Here is a 19,382-nt window from a genome sequence, read left to right on the forward strand (position 1 = left end):
AAAGGTACGTAGTATATATATGTGTTATCTTGAGAGCTCCTAGGAAAGAAGGGTTTGATTGCTGCTGCATCACCAGACAGAATACTGGTCTGGGTATCAACTTCTTACTGGGTAGCATGCAATTGTCAGCTCATCTATTGGGTCGTTGTATGCCGTGCATATATGTTGGTGAAATATTAAACAGTAAAGAAGCTCTATATATGTATAACTGTGGAGTTAACCATCTCTTATATATAAATTAAAATACGGATTAACTTTTCGAGAAAAAGAATCACAAATAGGTTAGACCATCGGTCACAACCGATCAAAGCAAAATAAGATTCAGTTTTATTCCTTTTATAAAGAAATTTGTGTTGACAGATGCTTAAATTAGTGAAATTCTAGCACGGATGGTTACGCTCCTACTATTGTACTGCAGTGGTAACGATCGACATAACTCATCTTGTGTTCTAATAACTAACAAAACTTATTAATAAAATTAATCATGTCATAGTAATGTGACTATAATATAAACTTACTATTTAACATTTTGTATTTATTTGAGAATGTTCACGGTTCAACTTATTATTATTTGAATTTGTGACGAAACCCATAGTGATCATACTTGTTCGTGATCAAATGGTCTCTCTTAGATGCCTCAAAGTAAAAGAATTAATTTTCAAGGTATGATAAATATTATTTCTATTATGCTCCTCAAGTGTATAAGCCTTGATTAGAATTTTGAACCCTTGTAAATTTTAAAAAAGAATAACTATATAAATCTTAAACATGAATAAGAGATTTATACACATAATTTGTAAGAAAAGAGATGTGATAACTTTATGACACTTTTTTAGCTTGACATTAAAAAAAAAATGTACCTAACTTAAAGAAATTCTCCTCGCTAGTAGCCCTGAACTCTCCCCTGCCTTGTCTATAATTGAGTAAAGTCCACTTCTCTTAAAAAGAAAAGAAAAGAAAAGATTAAACGAGATCACCTTAGTGTCAACTCTTATATAGGGTCCTCATTTTCTTTTAAATTGTTATGCCAAGAACATCAAGTGAAATCTCTCTCGATAAAAGATGATAGAATTTGCGGCTCCTCTAATTTACTCATGACCTCTAAAATAAACGACTTTAATATCATATTAGAATAAATAATAGACTCAAAAACCTTTAAAATTAATGGATGATAAATATTACTCTTTAAAGCTTGGTCCCTTCGGCCGTAGTCCTGGGTACTCCCCAATCCGCTGCGAATGGACGTAACGTTGTGTGCTCTTTTAGTCTCTTTTATATCATCTCACTTTGCACTGACCACGTGTCGCTCTATGGTCGTTTCGATCCGGTGAATGGAACGCCTCGCAAGGCATCGGATCCCAGTAGGTGTGTGAAAGGCGTGAAGCAAGGGTTACGTGCTTGCATGATGTTCGCCGGCCATGCAAGAAGGGGCAGAGTATTACCCTACGGACGCTCGCAGTAAAACAATTATGCGGTAATACTTTGTGCCGTCCATGTTGCGCACTGAGAAAAGATCTCAGCCGTCGGAAGTAGAGATGACGTCAACTTACCATGTGGGCTTCCGCAAACCGATATGTATGCGGTTGTACCGAGGATTATAGTCTATTCGTACTTAATTGACGAAAACGACGACGACGACAGCGTGTCCGTTATTGGATGGCGAAACTAACGAGCTAAGTGTTCCGGTCACCTCCCGTTAAGATTCTTAAGCTTACCGGTCCCCGTCCTCAAAGTATCACGTATTTTCCCAACCAATGGGATCTTAGATTAACAATTCCACGTTCGCCCTTTCAAACAACCGACACAGCTGTTGATTGCCTCCAGTACGTCAACAGTGAAATTAAACACTATAAAAAGACGTTTTTTTTATATAAAAAATTTTGATTTTTTTTTTTAGATTTTTGTGTGTGGATTAATATAATTGTGTGATTAGTCAAAGTCAATTACGTAACCTATCTACCAGTAACCAGTGGGTATGATATGGATGGATAAATAGTTCTTGAAGCATATATGAGTGGAGTTGATATATATGAATAAAAATTTCTAGCAGTTATATAGCAGGCCCGGATGAAACTGCAGGAAACTTTGTGCAGTAGGATGCTGCAGCCGATCCGCTTCTTCACCATCGGACAGACTATTAAATTAAGCACGTACGTAATTGTGGTGCAACGAGTGTGCGAGGAGAGAGGGCGGTGATCACACCAACCGTTGCTGCTTTCCCCTGTTGCGGCTACTACTAATATCCTTCGTATCGTATAAAAAGGCCCCATTTTTTTTTATTCTTTCCTCCCCACCTCCACGATTCCAAACCCCCAAAGGAAAGAACTCCCCCATCTCTCTTTCTCTCTCTCTTTCTTCGAAGATTGCGGCGTCTCTCTCTCTCTCTCTCTCTCTCTTTCTCTCTCTAGGTTTTCGCCTTCGTATTCTCCGCTGCCGTACCGATGACCTCGTCGTCGGCGGCGCCGGCTAGGTCTTCCAAGATCTGCTTCAACCCCCTATGCAAGGATCCCAAATCCGACAGCGCACGTAGGAGGGGATGGCGTCTCCGCTCCGGAGACTACGCCGAACTTTGTGACCGTTGCTAGTAAGCTCTGTTCCTCCTATTGATTACATATTGAGGGGTCTGCTTCTTCTTGTTAAAATCCATTCCTTCTTTTTAAATTTTTGGTCGGTTTTCTCTTATGCAATCCACATAATGTTTAGCGTATGTTAGTCGCTTCGGAACTAGGGATGTAATAAAGTTGTTGCCTTTGTCGGTGAATTGTCGATTGGTTGGAATATTATAGTGCGACGAGTTCGTGTTTCTTTGCTCTTGTCCGTGTCCTACCTTGGCTATTTTACTTGATCAGTGACGTGGCTTTGATGCTCTCGTGCTGTTGTTTGTGTCTGCTTTTAGTTTTACCTACGAGCAGGGGAGCTTCTGCGAAACTTTTCACTCGGATGCTGCTGGTTGGAGGAACTGTGAGGCATGTGCGAAGGTAAGAGAAGGAATTCCACAGTGATTGGATGTATTGGTTGCTAGTGATGATTATAGTATTTGGATATTTGGATCCACTTCTGGTCAATGATATTTTTCCCTGTGCGTCCTCTAACTGGGAGTTCTTTGGCAGCGGGTACATTGCGGGTGTATCATATCGGCTCATGCTTATGTGCTTCTTGATGCTGGTGGAGTTGATTGCATAGCGTGTGCTAGGAAATCATTTGCGATGGTAAGTGATTTAAACACTCTTGTTCAGATTATTATTTGTTGGTGGTGGATTTTATTTTCCATTGATCTGATGGTTAAAATATATTTTTTAGATGAAGACCTGCCTCCAAAAGATAATTTAGTTACTGCTGTTAAATTTAACTAATTAGCTGATCTAGAGATACAAGCAATTAGGTGTAAATATAAAGAGTTTGGGTTATCCCATGAATTCACATATTATTATATTAATCATTGTCTTTCTTTGATGTTATCAAACTTATGTCTTTAAGAGGAACATTTTGGCCATTCATCGCCACCTTTGCCATGGTAGTACACTTGACGTTCTTGTTACTGTCTGTTGTTAAAAAGTTTGCATCTTCTAACATGGGTGGAGCTGTTATGATGCATTTAGTGTTAGTATCAAGTGGAATAATAGTTGTAATAATCACGAGGGACCATAAGAGATGGGTAGAGGAGGAGAATGGTGTTAGATAGGTGTATAGAGATGGAAGGATGGGAAGAAGTTGATAAAAGGAGAAATAAAGAGGCAAGATGGTTTTTGGGATTGAGGAGAGATCAAAGGCTGGGGAGAGAGCAGACGTAATCTCCATTCTGTAAAGTCAAAATTGTTATTGGAAATCTAATGTGCGTGTCAAGTGCCAACTGTCGAGAAGAGTCCAAATGGGAACCTTCAAAACCATGACATAGAGGCTATGCTCTTTCAATTTTGCATTTCTAAATATAAGCTATAGGAATATTTTTGAAGGAAATAAAATCTAGACATGTTATTTTTTTACATATAACTTATGGAAAGTTCATTTAGTATGATCCTAACCGTCTATTGTTTCTCTATAGAAGCACTTGCAATGAAACAAACATCGAACTGATTGGAAATGCCCTAATCTCACGACTGTCAGAAATGTCTGAGTGCTTGACATGATAAGAAGCACAAATATCTAATGTTTGGAGTTGGACAAAGTTGTTTAAAGTTACGTTCATATCTTTGGACTAGAAAGCAAGTACAAAATGGCAATAAGACATTATGGATCTTCTAGGCATCTCTAGTTCTTCTAGTTTGTTGCTTCTTCTAATGTTCATAGACAAACTCTTATCATATGTAAATATATGCTGTATAGCATTATTTGACATAGGAATGAAAGAGTGTCGTATGATTTGCCATGATTTTGGGTGCCTCTTATGCCAGAAGAGACCAAATGAATATTTACATTTAACTTTCACAATAAATTCAATCTTCTAAGGGTGCCACTTGATGTAAGGGCAAGGTTTATGTCATGGTTGCATACATTTTCCCTTTCTAGGTCTGTTTGGTGGAATTCTCGTTCTCTAGGATGGTTTTAATGAAATCAATCTTGTACCATACTATCAAATCTCGACAAATCATGATTTGACAATCTTTAAATGTTGTGTACAGATTGCTCTTTGTTCTATCTTGTTCAGACGAATAGTACTCATATGGAATGAGAGGATATGATGACCATTGTTTGAATTTATGTTTCCTTTTCTATAATTACAAACTTATAGAACACATACCAGGTTTCAAACGACTGCAAGTTCTTGCTGTTGTACACGCATAGCATCTTCATATGTTAGGTACACTTTTAGTGTTTAAGGATTGATGAAATTTCTAGAAATATCTTTGCAACTATTTGGACACAAACCAGGCTACCTCTTTCCCTATGCTCCATGATTGTACTGTCTCACTATTTTATTTTTGATATTTGTAGTCATTTTTTGCATATTACCAAATAGTAACTAACAGAAATGCAGCTACCTCTTTCTCCAAGCATTTTAGTTGTATATCTCTCCCTTGAGTACTTGGTTTAATAGATTCTCCTTTTCCTCAGGCACCAAGCCAAATGTGGTCATCTTCTTTGCCTTTGCCCCAACAAATATCTGAGAGGAAAGATACTCATGTTAAAAACTGGAAATCACCAACTGCCCCTTTTCCTGGATATTGGCGTCAGGCAGCGAATTTGTGGAATGCATCTAGTGTGCAGTCAGACTTGCAACAACGCCTAGCATATGAATTTGACAGGCCTAATAACGGCGAGAAGTTATTCCAGGTATATCGCTCTTCTGTTGCTGCACAGGAGAAGAAATATGAAGATCCGTCTGAGAGAATTACTTCTAATAGCCTGAAACAAATTGTACGAGAGAGATTTGCTAATGGAAACATTAGTTTGGATCCATCATTCTCATATACTATATCTCATAGAGAAGGAAATCCTAAAGGACTGCAAGATCCTAACAACCTTGCAGGAGAAACTGATACAATGTCTTTAAGGAAAGGAGTGATTGTGGATCCTTGCTTGACAACTTCTTCTGGAGCTAACCTTGATAGACATCCAAATTCTGCTGCAAGTTCTCTTCCATCATCTATTTTAGATGAAGATTCATCATCGTCGATTGGCTTGGCTACAGCTTTTTCATCACTAGATGGAGCAAAGGACTCGATCAGAATTGCATCAACTCAGATGCAAAGGCAAGGAGCTCTTCCCTCTATATCAAAACAAATTTACTCTCATAATGCTGCTGACAGTGAAATGCAAGCTCAAGTGAGCAATGGAAGACCGAGATTGGATGCACAAACACGGGCTCAGTTACTTCCACGATATTGGCCTAGAATTACAAATCAAGAACTGCAACAAATATCTGGAGAGTATCCATCATATTTCATTCATGTTTGTCATAATCATTTTATTAGTCAATATGATTATATTAGTTAATCGAAGTATTCCACTTTGTCAGGGACAGTATATGGTGAATTATGATGATTAGTTTTTTCCTCCGATGTAGTGATGTTTATCCTTAAGTTGATTCTAGTTCAAAATCTGTTATCACTCCTTTGTTTGAGAAGATGCTCAGTGCTAGTGATGCTGGCAAGATTGGGCGTCTGGTGCTACCCAAGAAATGTGCTGAGGTGAGTTTCATGCGTTGTCGTAAGAAAATCTTTAAATTACCGTCTGTTGTGCTTCAACGTTGAAGATGCTGATGATACGAGGTGTTTCAGAATTCATTCTCAAGTTGATTGTACATTTATATGAATTTACCATGCCAGTGTAACAATACTAGCTAAAAGCTTCCATGATTTGTATTTGTTAGTACTCTCTGCTTATCCTTAACAAGTTTTGATTTTCTCCTTTGGAACTTTCAAATGTATTGTTTTCCATCTCACATCTTCTAAAATGATTAATGCACCGTTTTTGTTTTTGTTTGAGTAGAAAGTAACTTAAAGTTCATGTGATATTTTATTCTTCACTTTATATCACCTCTAAGTTCTGTTTGCCATTTTTCCAGATTGTGGTATTCTCTTATGTTTCAGATGCTGTCATGATTTTTACCTTGTTAATATGTTCTCATGGGTTCATATTCTTCTCTTCTTTTTAGCTTCCACTCATGATTTTCTCCTGCTTTACCTGTTCATTGCAAAGTCTCTGCTTTTCCTAATAGTTTGCTTTGATTTTGCTGCACGTAACTGGGCAGTTTTTGTACTTAATTTGCACATGATAGAGTTCACCTTCATGTTTGTGAAAACTAGTATATATATGGCATCATGACATCAAACTCAGAGAAGATATTGAGCACCAAATTCCATATTTTACTTGTTTAATGCCAAGATGTCAGTCATGGAGATTACGTCTTTAGAAATGAGTGTAAGATTACCTATGTCTTTGCTCCATAGAACCCACAAGGTTTTTGCTGTGGAACACCCTTAAGGCCTTAAGTGCCAAATTTTGGTTCTACTAGTGCACCTTTGGTAGTCATTGAATCAACTAACTTGCTTTTATTATGGTACAATGGTACTAAATCTCTTTAATTTGGCTGCTATGCTAAGCTGTAGAAAAGTAGTAAACTTTTTCTGCAATATAGCTAAGAGATTTGATTCTTGATAACTTGTAGATCCAATTTGTGAGGCATTTGTTACACTGGAGTTTCTCATAGGCCAGGCTTGGATAGTGTGGGGAATTATGGAGACCAAATGTTTTATTTGTGGTAATTCTGCAATCACTCGAAGCTGAATTTGCTTTCAGTAAGAGAAAGGAAATACAATGAGAGAAATTGTTAAACACAGTAACCAAGAAAATGATTCACAAGACGATCCTAGATAGTTGTCATTATAGGACCTCTTGTTACTATATTAAGGATTACTAGTGGTAATATTTTTTATCATATCTTTTGAAAGTTTTTGAGGCATATTTGGTAGAATTTATCTTTGTTGGATCTATTCACGTTCCTTGTTCCTTTATGCAATTTACAGTTGTATTATTTTGTCCAATACTGGATCACCCATCTCTCTCCTACATTAGATACAGTCCTACAAAGTTATGGTGTTTAATATGCTCCACCAACTATTACTTTGTATGACACAGCTCATTTTGTAATTTTTAAACTTCTAACAGGAGGTTTCCTAACATCCTGCATCAAGTATCTTCAGCAAATTTATGTTTCAAATAATGTAAATACATTTTTTAATGTTTCTGATTGAACAGGCATATTTCCCAATAATCTCTCAGCCTGAAGGGCTTCCTTTAAAAGTTCAAGATGCAAGTGGCAAAGATTGGGTATTTCAGTTTCGTTTCTGGCCAAATAATAACAGCAGGATGTATGTATTGGAAGGGGTTACACCTTGCATTCAGTCAATGCAATTACAAGCAGGCGATACAGGTATCTCTCCTTCCTCTCTATCTCTTTATCAATCTAGATGCTGTCAAAAAATGTTTGAATTAATATTTTTGTTCCAATATTCCCATGATTCAATATCTGTTTCATAGTTATCCATTTATGGGTTGAGAAGTATATCATCTTTTAGATTATGTACTGCATCTATGAGTTAGAATTTGGTAGTATGTCGTAATGTTAAAATGCATCTACTAGGTTATTTTCTAATTGAGAGATATTATTTGTATTTCATATGAAAAAGGACTTCACAATCTTTGGGCCAAGGCTTGTAGGGCTACGACCATCAAAAACTACACTAGCAGCATGACAGGCCATGCCATGTATCAACATATCATGCGCCGTGGCATGAGAAACCATGGTCTTCCATTGTTTTGCTCATTAATTGCATTAGTTTGTTGATTTCTGTGGTTCCAAAACATCTTTTTTTTTCTCCATATTTCTTTAATGTGACCCTTGTAAATAGTAAAATTTTAATTGCTCACTTATCCTAGAAACATATGTAGGATTAAACTGGAATTAAGAACGCTTCCTTTGCTGCAGTAACATTTAGTCGGATAGATCCGGAAGGAAAGCTGGTCATGGGATTCAGAAAGGCCTCTGGCATTTCTTCTGGAGAACAGGTTAGTTAATAAGATTCGAACTTATGACACATATTTCAGCAGTAATGATTCATAGTAGGAAGCATCTTCTCCCACCTTAGCTGCTTTCTATAAAGTGTGATAACCTACCGTGATAGGTTTAACTTTTTTTCTTAAAGGCCTCCATGCTTTCTTCTATCGGATATTTTCTCTGTACTGCTCGATGCCTGAGCAAAGTAGACATGTTAATGCTTTCAAAATATGGTTCAAATTGTCATTCTGGCATAAACTAATGAGAGGATTACAATGAACTTATTTCTATGTGGTAATTACACTTTGTACAAGTGAATTGCAATTGCTACTTCCAGCATAAGGAGCTCTTAAGTTGAGAGAGCCTGACTTTAAGTGGTTCAGAAAAAGAACGTTTGCAAGGGAAGAGTCAGCAAGAGCAGCCCAGAGATGAGAGGAAGAGGCTCAGTATCCACTGGCTTCAGTAGTAGGAGTTGCCCATTGTTCACCGAAGTCGTCAGAGAGGGAATCCTCTCACTTTTCATTGGACAAAGAAGCTAGGTCTAGGCCCCATGATAGAAAAAGTAGTGCAATTGGTTCTTAACTTATAGTGGAATTGAAGGAGTAGATTTATAAATGTGTTCTCTTGTCTTTTTCTTCATGTTTAACAGCATTTTGTTCAAATTTGTTACTACAAGAGTTCTTTCTTCTTTATCCATTAAAAGAAGTTCAATAATGCTCTCTTCACAAGGTTTTGTTAATTCTGTTAGTAAGGACTGGACAATAAAAACTAAAAGTGAGTTGGCCATGGTCGTATAAGAAATTATATGTATTATTTTGACAGGATACTCAGAATCTTAAGTTTAGCAATGGTCTCTTAATGCCTCTGGAGGGTAATAGCAGAAACCTCACTGAAGATTCCAATCCAAATATCCCTCTTTGCCCAACTAAAGAAAGCATGGAATCAAGATATCCAGCCAATCCTGCAGAGAAGGCAACCTCGTCTAAATTTGATAAAGGAGGATTTATACAGAAGGATGGACTTGCTGCTAGGTCTTTGCAGGGCTCTTCTAAGAGGAAAGGCAGCTCTCTTGGTACAAGCAGTAAGCGTCTGCGAATTGAGAACAAAGATTCCATGGAGTTGAAATTAACGTGGGAGGAGGCCCAACAGCTGCTCCGTCCACCTCCTTCGCATGTTCCTTCCACTATTATCATTGAAGGCCACGAATTTGAGGAATATGAGGTATGCCAATCGATAAACTTGTTCACCTTCCATGTTAAAATGGTACTGTATGTAACTCCATTCTGATAATCCATGATCATGTCATGTTATGTAAATTTCTTCTATCATGGGTGGCTGATGGAAATATTTACCTTCAGGCAGCACTCATTTCTTTGTTTACTGTTTCATCCTTCAATATATTTTGTAGCAAAAGACCAAAAATTGCTGCATATTCACCTTGCTAATTGGCCACTGACCATGCCATCTCTATCATTGTTGATACACCTCTCTTCCCTCTTTTGCCTCTCTATTTTCATTCTCAATATAAATTAACCTTTCTTTCACCGATCCATGATAAGGAAAATGATTATCGCTATTGCAAAATTTTGTGATGCGAAAACAATCTTAGTCCTTCAGTATTACAGTTTTGCAGTTTTGCTTTTTTTTTTTTTTTTAATGAAATTTCACTGAACACTTAACATCTAGAGGATTGTGCAAGGGCATCTTCAAACTGAAATGCTTTATAGGTGGATAGGCATTATACGTCAAGCTTTTCATATTGCACAAGAAAAGAAAAGGAAAAAGAAAAGCCATGTTCATCTCAGTATAATGCATGGATGTCAAGCCCATAGGAATATTTGGGTCCTTTACAAGCCATTCTATTGGAATACTTTAACATTCTCAGTGGGATTAAGAATTTTAAGATTCCAACGCAATTTCTTTTTTAACATCTAACTGCATGAGTTGTTCTCTACCTTATTTGATTAGTTTGTTTTCTTCACTTTCCCTGGGAAAACTCGAGTATTTGTTTTCATAAACTTCAGACAGAGACAGGCAGAAACTTCAATCATTCTTATAATGACATAATCTACTTGGCCATCATTATATTTGCATTTCCAAGTACATAAGCTGTTGGGATCTAAATTTAACATGGAGGGTAGGCATTTCATTTTTTTTAGAGGATGGGGCTTTAGAAAGTCTGGAGGAGTGATGAGACATAATAGTTTTCCAATTTGGTAGTTTCCTCATGTCTTCCTTTAATTCTCTTATGTGAGGTTTACACTCTTACTTCGTGTATGAGTGGTAGCCTTTGGTTGTTGGTGAAGTTAAGATTTAGTTTCACTTGATCTAGATCATCTTTTGTTGGAGATGGGTTGAACTATTTGTGGATACTTTGCTTGCCATGTCCCAGTAACTCTCTTATATTAATTTAAGGGATACAACTTTTATTTTTTGAAAGCTGGCAAACTTGTTTCTCCTCCTCTCATGTCCTTACCTGTAGAATTTTAGTAGATCCCCCTGTCAACCCATTGGTCTTACTGTCTCCATTTTCTTAGGATCATTTAGTTGAACAATTAACTTGGATGCAATTGGAAGAGCTATTAGACTTATATTGAAGGTTATCTCTTTTGCTGGTCTGTGTGCATGTCAATCAAGTAATAAGATAGTTCTTCCCTAGAAATAGAAGTTAAATTGCTGCAATTGTTGGCTCAAGTGGAGTTATGCACTTTGGCTGAGACTGAGAAATAGAATCTGCCCTTTATTCTCTCATCAAAAAGTGTTTCTTCAGGTAGTAGGCTTCTATTGCTGATTATCATCATGCAAAATAATTCCTCAAGTTCCGTTTAAATAGTTCCAGGAACCTTTTTAAAGTTGACATCAATCATTACCTTTTGAAAAGATATGGCTATTTCTTTTATGGAAAACCACTACTTTAGAGTTATGTCCAGAATTTAGCGAACAGTTGTTACGATCTAAAATTAGAATCATGACTGGTCATGTACCTCAATGCACTTGAGATACACGAAGCCTTAACCAATATTTTTCCAAGTCTCAAAATAACAAGAATTTAATTATGAATAACTAATTCTAATAAACATAATATAATAACAAAGAAACACCAATGTCATCGATAATGTGTCACCAATCAAATTAAAATATTAGATGGTTAGAATAAAATGTCTAATACAACCGATGGACAAAATAGTAAAATCCTAAGTGGTGGTGGGATCTCGATGCATCTCGCTCAATCGTTACGTGGATCAGCACCTGAAATATTAGAAGAGAGAATTCATGAGTCAATAATTATAGCTCAGTGAGTGGAATCGACTCAAAAGTCAAATAAATCCGAATTTATAACATAACTTTAAATAAATACAAATCTAATAATATAAGATAAGAATCTTACTAAGCTTGCTTATGATAACAATAATAATAACAGTACAAATAATAACAGAGAATCATATCTCATAACATGGTTCGTATCAACATGTTGAATTTTTTTCAATATTAATAATAATGTCATATGTCTCATTGGGCTGCTCCTGAAAATCTATATCAACTACAAGTCACCTCGATATTTACTCGAGTGTTTTTTTTATAATTAATCCAGTTAGTGTCACTAGGAGGTATCACTATGTGATAAATTTACAATGTTTTTTCACTAACCAGAGAGAAAGATTAGAGTTACCTTAGAGATATTTCTAATCTAACTTGAGACTGTTCTCTAAGCGCTCTACAGTCACCTAAACAGATCATATGCTAATCAGGTATAGGTCTGTCCCCTGGACTTCAAGGTAGTCTTGAGTAACCACAGGGAGATGCACAAAAATTATCTAACCTACACATGCGACCTTTTTTTTCTGGTTCTCACAGCAGTCATGAGTCTCTTGACAAAATAACATTCCACTTTAACAAAGTGATAATTTCTATAAGCTTTCCATCTGTCCAGCTTAACAACATGCTATCACTCTCTTTGGTGGAATTTTGGTTATACATATGAAATTTGTTCATTTTGTTACTTGGGCAGTATTCATTTTCTTGAAATTGAATGATAATTCTCTATGTATACTTTTTACTAATTCAGAATTTCAATAATCTTCTTATGTTACCTCAGAATATTCTCAAAGGAGATTAGTAAAATTAAAACAAAATGTGCTTGACACATTGACATTAATATCTTAAACAGGAAGCACCTGTACTTGGAAAGAGGACATATTTCATCCCAGATAAAGCCGGGTAACTTTTCCCTTTATAACTAATTAACCAGGAACATTTTTATGCCAACTTACAGTGTGACGGAGTTGCATTTGCTAGGAAACATTTAAAAATATGAACTGACACATGGACTTCTTATTAATGTCGACTCACATGGAAATGTATTGTGATTACTGTTTACTTTTTTACATATTTTGCTTTTCTTCCTTTGGGCTTTAGTCTTTTTTTAGTTTGTACAGTATTAGATAACTGTTGAAATATAGGCTTGTGATGAAAAGAGCCAAATTTATTTTACTCGAATATATGTCATTAATGGTTAAAATCTTTGGACTGTGGTTTGTTGTGGTATATATCTAGACGCAACACTGCAAGAACAAACATGAAATAGAATGGTTTATGCGATTCACTTCAAGTGCGCATCCATTAGAGGATCCTAAAGATCCACTAGAATATCGTTCAGCTCTCTTACAGAGAGTTACCACCCCAATACAAGCTCTTTAGGAACCTTAGTCTCAAAAACCTCAGAATGAAGGTATCACATTTCACATGATATCCTGAGTGAGTTCATACTTGTTCTCCTGGATGGGTGGTAAAAAATTATGAACACCATGTCATTTAAAGTACTCTGCCCTTGAAATCCTGTATATTTTAGTCATGGACAGATGCAACAGCTCTAGCTTTAAGTTCACCTCAGTTTCTACTGCTTGCTTCCTCAGAGGTCTAATATGCTAATTTATTGAGAAACATAACTTCTCTTTTTTTCTTACTCTCCATAATGTTCAAGGCATGTACTCTTCAATTACTCTCCTTTGGTATTCCACATCGGCCAGTCCTTATTGTTAAATGAATACGTCAAATTTCAAGAGATGATTGCTAAATGGCATTGGTAAGAAGCAATTTGAAGGCATTTACATCTTTATAGGCAATAATATGATCTTTGTGAATCTTTCATCCATGTTGAGGGTCCTAATAGGTCGTCAACAAAGCTATATATGGTAGATTGTTTGCCTTATTGTCTTGTGTTACTTTTCTTAAGATGGCTGCTTCCATTTTCCTTTTGTTGTCCCTTCTGGCAGATATCACTGTTTGATATTCTTCGACTTGCTAATCCATAAAACCTTTTTCTGGAGGTTTGCAAGCCTAGTGCTAATAGAAAAGAGCACAGTGACCCAAACTTAATTCAGTTAAGAGTTGATGTTCTCATTATTGTAGAAGACCCTACCAATATTTCATATTTGAGACTTTTTGTGTTTGTCCTTTTCTTATTTTCTTTTTCTGTTCTATTTGCTGTTTTTTTACTCTTGAAATCTTTATCTTTCTTTATCTTGAATTTTTTTTCCTCTAATCCATCTCTTTCCCTCTATTTGTCCTACATCACTGTATGGACTTTGTTCCCACATTGAACCTTGCCGTGCTCTTCACATTGACTATGAAGTCTGTGGAGATCATGCATGCTTGCTTTTAGTTGCATGAAGGCCTCATAACTGCTCTCTTGTGGCTAATGTTTCTTGAACATAAGGTCAGCATATACCTTTAGAGAGTTGGCAGCAAGTTGACAGACAATTGCTTTGCACCTATTTTATGGACTTTGTGGTCTCGAGTCTGACTCTCATAACGGAAAGGATTACGATGTTCTTTGATATAAACAAGGTTGACTTTCTTGTGTGCGTGTGTGCTATCATTTTATTGAGAAAAATACTTCTCAGAGATATTCATCAGTGGGCCCAGTGCGAGGATTGCTCTAAATGGCGGAAACTGCCAGAGGATGCTCTCCTGCCTTATAGATGGACCTGTTCTGACAACACATGGGATACTGAAAGGTGATTTGAATTTTTTTTCCTCTTAGTATGAGATTTATTGAATATCTTCTATACTGTTTTATCAATAGTGACTATGTATCTTTGTATTAATGACAATGCTTATCTTTTATACATATTATATTCCTAACTCTGGTTCCTTTCTAATTTGCAGGTCTTCATGTTCAGCTTCACAGGAATTAAGTTTGGAGCAGCTTGCAGAATTAATTCCTACTAAAACAGGTATGAGTAGTGCCTGTCTTCAGACAGTTCCAGTAATATCTTGTTAGCTAGTTTATAGTGTCTGTACATTTCTTACTCTGTTATGGAGAATGCCACGATCAGAGTCAGTAGGAACATAAAGTTTATTCATCAACATTTGTTAATAATGAGATTACCACTACCGTATAGGCTAGGAGGACAGACATAAAGGATACTAAATGGTTCAGAACATGAATGCATTACATTTAGGTGGTAGGAAGGTAAAATAACAGGACTGGGACCTCATGGTTTGTCGTTCTACACATAGAAAGGGTGGAAATTTAGCTGCTCTCCAATGCACTAGAATGTGGTGGCAAACTGTAATTTGAGGACATACTCTGCAATCTGAGTGAGATTACAGACAATAAGTTGTTGGAAATATATAATATCATTTGTGGGATGCACTCATTTGTACATAAGAGAGTACAATTCCTTTTTGATCCGTTGGATAAACATTTTAGTGAAATCAAGGTCAAATTTGTGAGAGTTTTATGTACCTTGAATTCCCTTATGTCAGATCATCGATAAGGATCATAGCAAAAATACAATATACTTGTAGGGAACTTCAAACGACCTGCTGATTTTTCTAGCATGTTTTGTTGGTTTCTAACTGTTTCATTTCAATAACTGAAATCTAAGTACGTATCCTTATGGAACTTGTAGGTGGTTCGAAAAGGTCAAAAGTTAAGGTAGAATCTCAAAATGTTGGAGCTTCAAATGGGCTTGACACCCTTGCCAACCTAGCCATTCTTGGTGAGGGTGAAGCTCTTGCCACCACCTTCCCCCAGACCACCACAAAGCATCCACGCCATCGTCCCGGATGTTCATGTATCGTGTGTATCCAACCTCCGAGTGGGAAGGGGCCGAAACACAAGCAAACCTGCACCTGTAATGTCTGCCTCACTGTCAAACGGCGGTTCAAGACACTTATGATGAGGCGTGAGAAGCGGCAGTCGGAGAAAGAGGCAGAGGTTGCTCGCAAGCAGCAGGAGCAGCAGCAGAAGATTATCAATTTGCTGCCAGAAGAAGTTGGAAAACGATCATCATTGACCAATTCTAGTAGCAGCAGTTTCCCTGAGAAAACAAGTACAAATAATAATGGGGCACCTCATGGAGTTCCTGAGCATCGAAAAACAACATCTCCTTTCAAGGCCGAGATTGATCTGAACTTTCAACCTGAACAAGAGGAAGAACCATCTCCAAAATTAGACGCCCGTGGTATGATGAGGCTCCTGCGCGATACTCCTACTTAGGCTTCAATAAACATGAGGGTTTTATAAAATGGAGAGGTTATATACTTGGAAGTTATCGACAGACTAACATCACTGGGAGGTCATCATAGCTCATATGTCGTCAAGTATGGATCTGCATTTTGTCCTGCAGATCAGGTTCCTGCTTTCAAGTCGATTGATTCTGTTAGTGCAGAACTCTTATGCATGAGCTTCAGCTTCATTCAGATCTATGCTGCAGAGACACCCCATTTCAACCTCCCTCTTTTGGGGCAAGTGTAACAGATCCTCCTGTGGAGTGGTCGATTGCAACGCCCTCCTGTTAAACTGCTTGTTTTTTTAATTATTGTCCTAGATTTTTTTTTTCCCATAATGGGAAAGGTCGTCGTACATATCTACCCCTGCTTGTCATGTAACAGTAAGATTGGGCCCAAACTTGATGTATAACAACTGGAGAATATTAGTGTGCAGCCACATATACCAAAGGCGAGATTTTGTAGCTAAAATTATTAGATGATACACAACTTTACTCGCCAAACTTGTTTGGATGCATGGGAGTTCAAATTGTATACGCTGGAAATCATATCGTGATGCTCATCTTCGGTTGCAATCTTTGCTTAAATGAACAACTTCTATGCGAACTTGTCGCTGTTCAAAGCACTAACTAGTATAAGGCACATTGATCATCATATGCCGGGGGGTTACCAGGTACTCGTACTTGCTGTAATCATCTCCAAAATAGTTTAAACTAACAAACCAACCAGAGATTATAAAAGCTTCCGTGAGAACAACAAAGAACAGCATTACGATTTCCTCCTGGGTTACACTTGCAGATCGTTACAACATCCCAAGTCTCAAAAATAAAAGCATTAATAAGAAATCATAGAAAGAAAATTCCCACATACTTTTCTTACATCACCCATATAAAATATCAGGGGATTTTACTTATTTTCTTTTCATACAATTAACTAAACACAAATAAAAAATAATTAACATAAATATGAAATTAACCAGTAAGAGCACTTCACTTCTCCCTCCTCTGTCTTCAAGTTATAGCGTAGAGAGTAGAAATGATTTCTAATCACTGCTTTTATTGATCATCTCCATGTAGTGCTTTAACGACTCCAGTCTTTGTAATCTCATCTCCTCGTTAAACTTGTTTATGAACGCCTCCACCCTCCGATTCAAATCCTCCGACCCCAACGACGCCTCCCGCCGCAGCCTTCCGCCGCTCCCCTGCCGCGCCACCCCTCTCTCCGTCTGGAACGTCTCCGACTTCCTCATCGACGGTTCCTCGCCTCCGCCGCCGCGGAAGCGTGCCTCCCACGTGTCGGACTTCTTGAGGTGGCGTGCGAGCGGGACCGCTCGCCCCTCCGTGATCGCCCGCCACGTGCCTTCCAGCGTCTCGTTCTTCCTCGGTCGCGCCACCCGGAGCTTCCGATCTGTCAAAATTACGATCGTACCCTTGTGAATTTGGTTAATTCTTATCGAAGATGATGCGGGTAAAATTTTAAGGTCGACGTTTACCGTACCTTCGGGGCTGGGCTTCGCGCTCTTCCGTTTGGGGAACCTGACGGACGCCGGCGGCCTCGCCGTTAAGTTCGTGTGCTCCTTCGCCGTCTCCATCTCGACCTCCGTCCGCTGCTCCTCGGGCTCCGCCTCCTCTGGCGGGAAGATGACGGCGGCCACAGTCGGGAACTCCGTCTGATCGGGCGACCAGGTCGACTTCGACGCCACGATCTCCTCCTCCTCCAGCGGCTGCGAGACCGCGAACTCGACCTCCGATGGCGGCGGTTCGGGTCTGGATTCGAGTTCTGGGGAATCCGGTTCTAATTTGGCGTGGAAGCGGGAAGAGGCGGCTATGGAGATGATGATGACGTTGATGACGAAGTAAAGGTAGGGCGGGGTGAGCCACGACACGACTCCGGCGTACACGCGCGGGAGCTCCCCGGCCAGGAACCTTACTATCTGTGGGCCCACGAGGTGAAGCATCACAGCCATCAATACTACCATCGCCGACGCCATCACCACCTTGATCGACCTCCGGTACCCCATTTTCTCTCTCTCTCTCTCTCTCTCTCTCTCCGTTTTAGTGTTGGTTTGAATCTAACGTGAGAAGAGTGAAAAGAAGTGATGATCTATATATATATATATACACACACATAATGAGGAATGGGGAGCATGGATCGGAAAGTCTTTATCGGAATCTGATGATAAGATATCAAAGCCGTTGGATTTCCGCCGCTCTGTCTCTGACGTGTCCTTTAGAGGAAATTTCTAAATAGCGACGATGCTGGATGTGACAAGTAGGAAAGAGGGCTTCCTATTCTTCACCGAGTCGTGGATTCGTGTCTTTTAAACACACCGCCATTACATAGGGACGGGGCCGGGGCCGGGGCCGGGGCCGCTCTTTCTGGAATTATCGCGATTAGTATTTAGAAATTACAGCAGCATATTAGTTGATCTTATCCATAAGGAATAAGTTTTTTATCCATATATTTATTTTATTTTATTTTTAAAAAAAATTCTTTGCAAAGAGTGAGATGCAGCATATAATAAATATAATAATCATGAAGTCGAGCCGACCAATTTCAACTACCAATTAACATCAGTTTGGCAAATCATGAAACGACGTTGGAGTCCAGATTTTGTTGCTAAAATCGCATTGGAGCTTTTGACATATAGCATGTTAGCTCATCCATCCATCCATCCATAGATCACAGTATCAAAGAGTAAGTTAATTAAGAAACCACATGCATGCATATAGAGTTACCCATTTCTCTCTTTATCTCTCTCTACTACCGTATCTTCAGCACGCAAGCTAGTCGCTTGCCACGAAACTAATCTGTGGCCCCTGAGCCTTGAGCCCCAGGTCGGAGCACAAGAATCCAAAAGAAGGGAGAAGAAAAAGATGACTCCAAGTCCGTTATGCCAGCCAATCAAAGTTTTACCGGCCCGCCGAGGATATATATATATATATATATATATATATATATATATATATATATGTAGGAGTTTCCTACATCCGTGCGTGAGGTAACCCTGATCACAGCTTTGGTGGTATGGCACATCAAAAAGAAGAACAAGTTGTAGTGTTGCACTTGTACTTGACAGACGTAGATTTACTTGAATACCCTCTATTAATATTTTTTAAAAAACTTATAAAAATAAAAAATAATACAATAACATTATATGCACCCAAATCTATGTTTTTTTTTTTTATCTTTCATGAGCAGAAAAATTAGATACGGGCTGATCAATCCTCCCTATAAATATTTAAGTCACACTAAGCTTTTAGCTGACTAGTCTAGACTTAAAGTTATATGTGTCGCCAAACAATTGCTCTGAGCCAAACGCCGCTGAGACCTACTTTAAGCCGTCGCGCTGCTAAGCTACTCCCCT

The 19,382-nt window shown here is 38.2% G+C and overlaps 2 protein-coding genes across 2 annotated transcripts; one reads left to right on the top strand and one right to left on the bottom strand.

Moving 5' to 3' along the window:
• Positions 1 to 2,167: 2,167 nt before the first annotated feature.
• Positions 2,168 to 16,518, top strand: LOC140796339 (B3 domain-containing protein Os07g0563300-like). Its single transcript, XM_073149332.1, has 12 exons — positions 2,168 to 2,584; positions 2,897 to 2,978; positions 3,111 to 3,209; positions 5,053 to 5,867; positions 6,032 to 6,128; positions 7,699 to 7,873; positions 8,429 to 8,508; positions 9,320 to 9,718; positions 12,666 to 12,715; positions 14,401 to 14,514; positions 14,666 to 14,733; positions 15,415 to 16,518. The coding sequence occupies exons 1-12, from the start codon at positions 2,442 to 2,444 to the stop codon at positions 16,002 to 16,004; spliced, it is 2,712 nt and encodes a 903-aa protein (XP_073005433.1). The 5' UTR covers positions 2,168 to 2,441; the 3' UTR covers positions 16,005 to 16,518.
• A 244-nt stretch (positions 16,519 to 16,762) lies between these two features.
• LOC140796356 (uncharacterized) lies at positions 16,763 to 18,387 on the bottom strand. Its single transcript, XM_073149353.1, has 2 exons — positions 17,513 to 18,387; positions 16,763 to 17,422 (listed from the first exon to the last, which is right to left on the bottom strand). Exons 1-2 carry the CDS (start codon positions 18,033 to 18,035, stop codon positions 17,058 to 17,060), a joined length of 888 nt encoding a protein of 295 aa, XP_073005454.1. The 5' UTR covers positions 18,036 to 18,387; the 3' UTR covers positions 16,763 to 17,057.
• Between the last annotated feature and the right edge of the window lie 995 nt (positions 18,388 to 19,382).

This window comes from Typha latifolia, chromosome 10, assembly GCF_019914945.1.
Source record: "Typha latifolia isolate L0001 chromosome 10, TyphaL0001v2, whole genome shotgun sequence".
NCBI classification, from domain to species: Eukaryota; Viridiplantae; Streptophyta; class Magnoliopsida; order Poales; family Typhaceae; genus Typha; species Typha latifolia.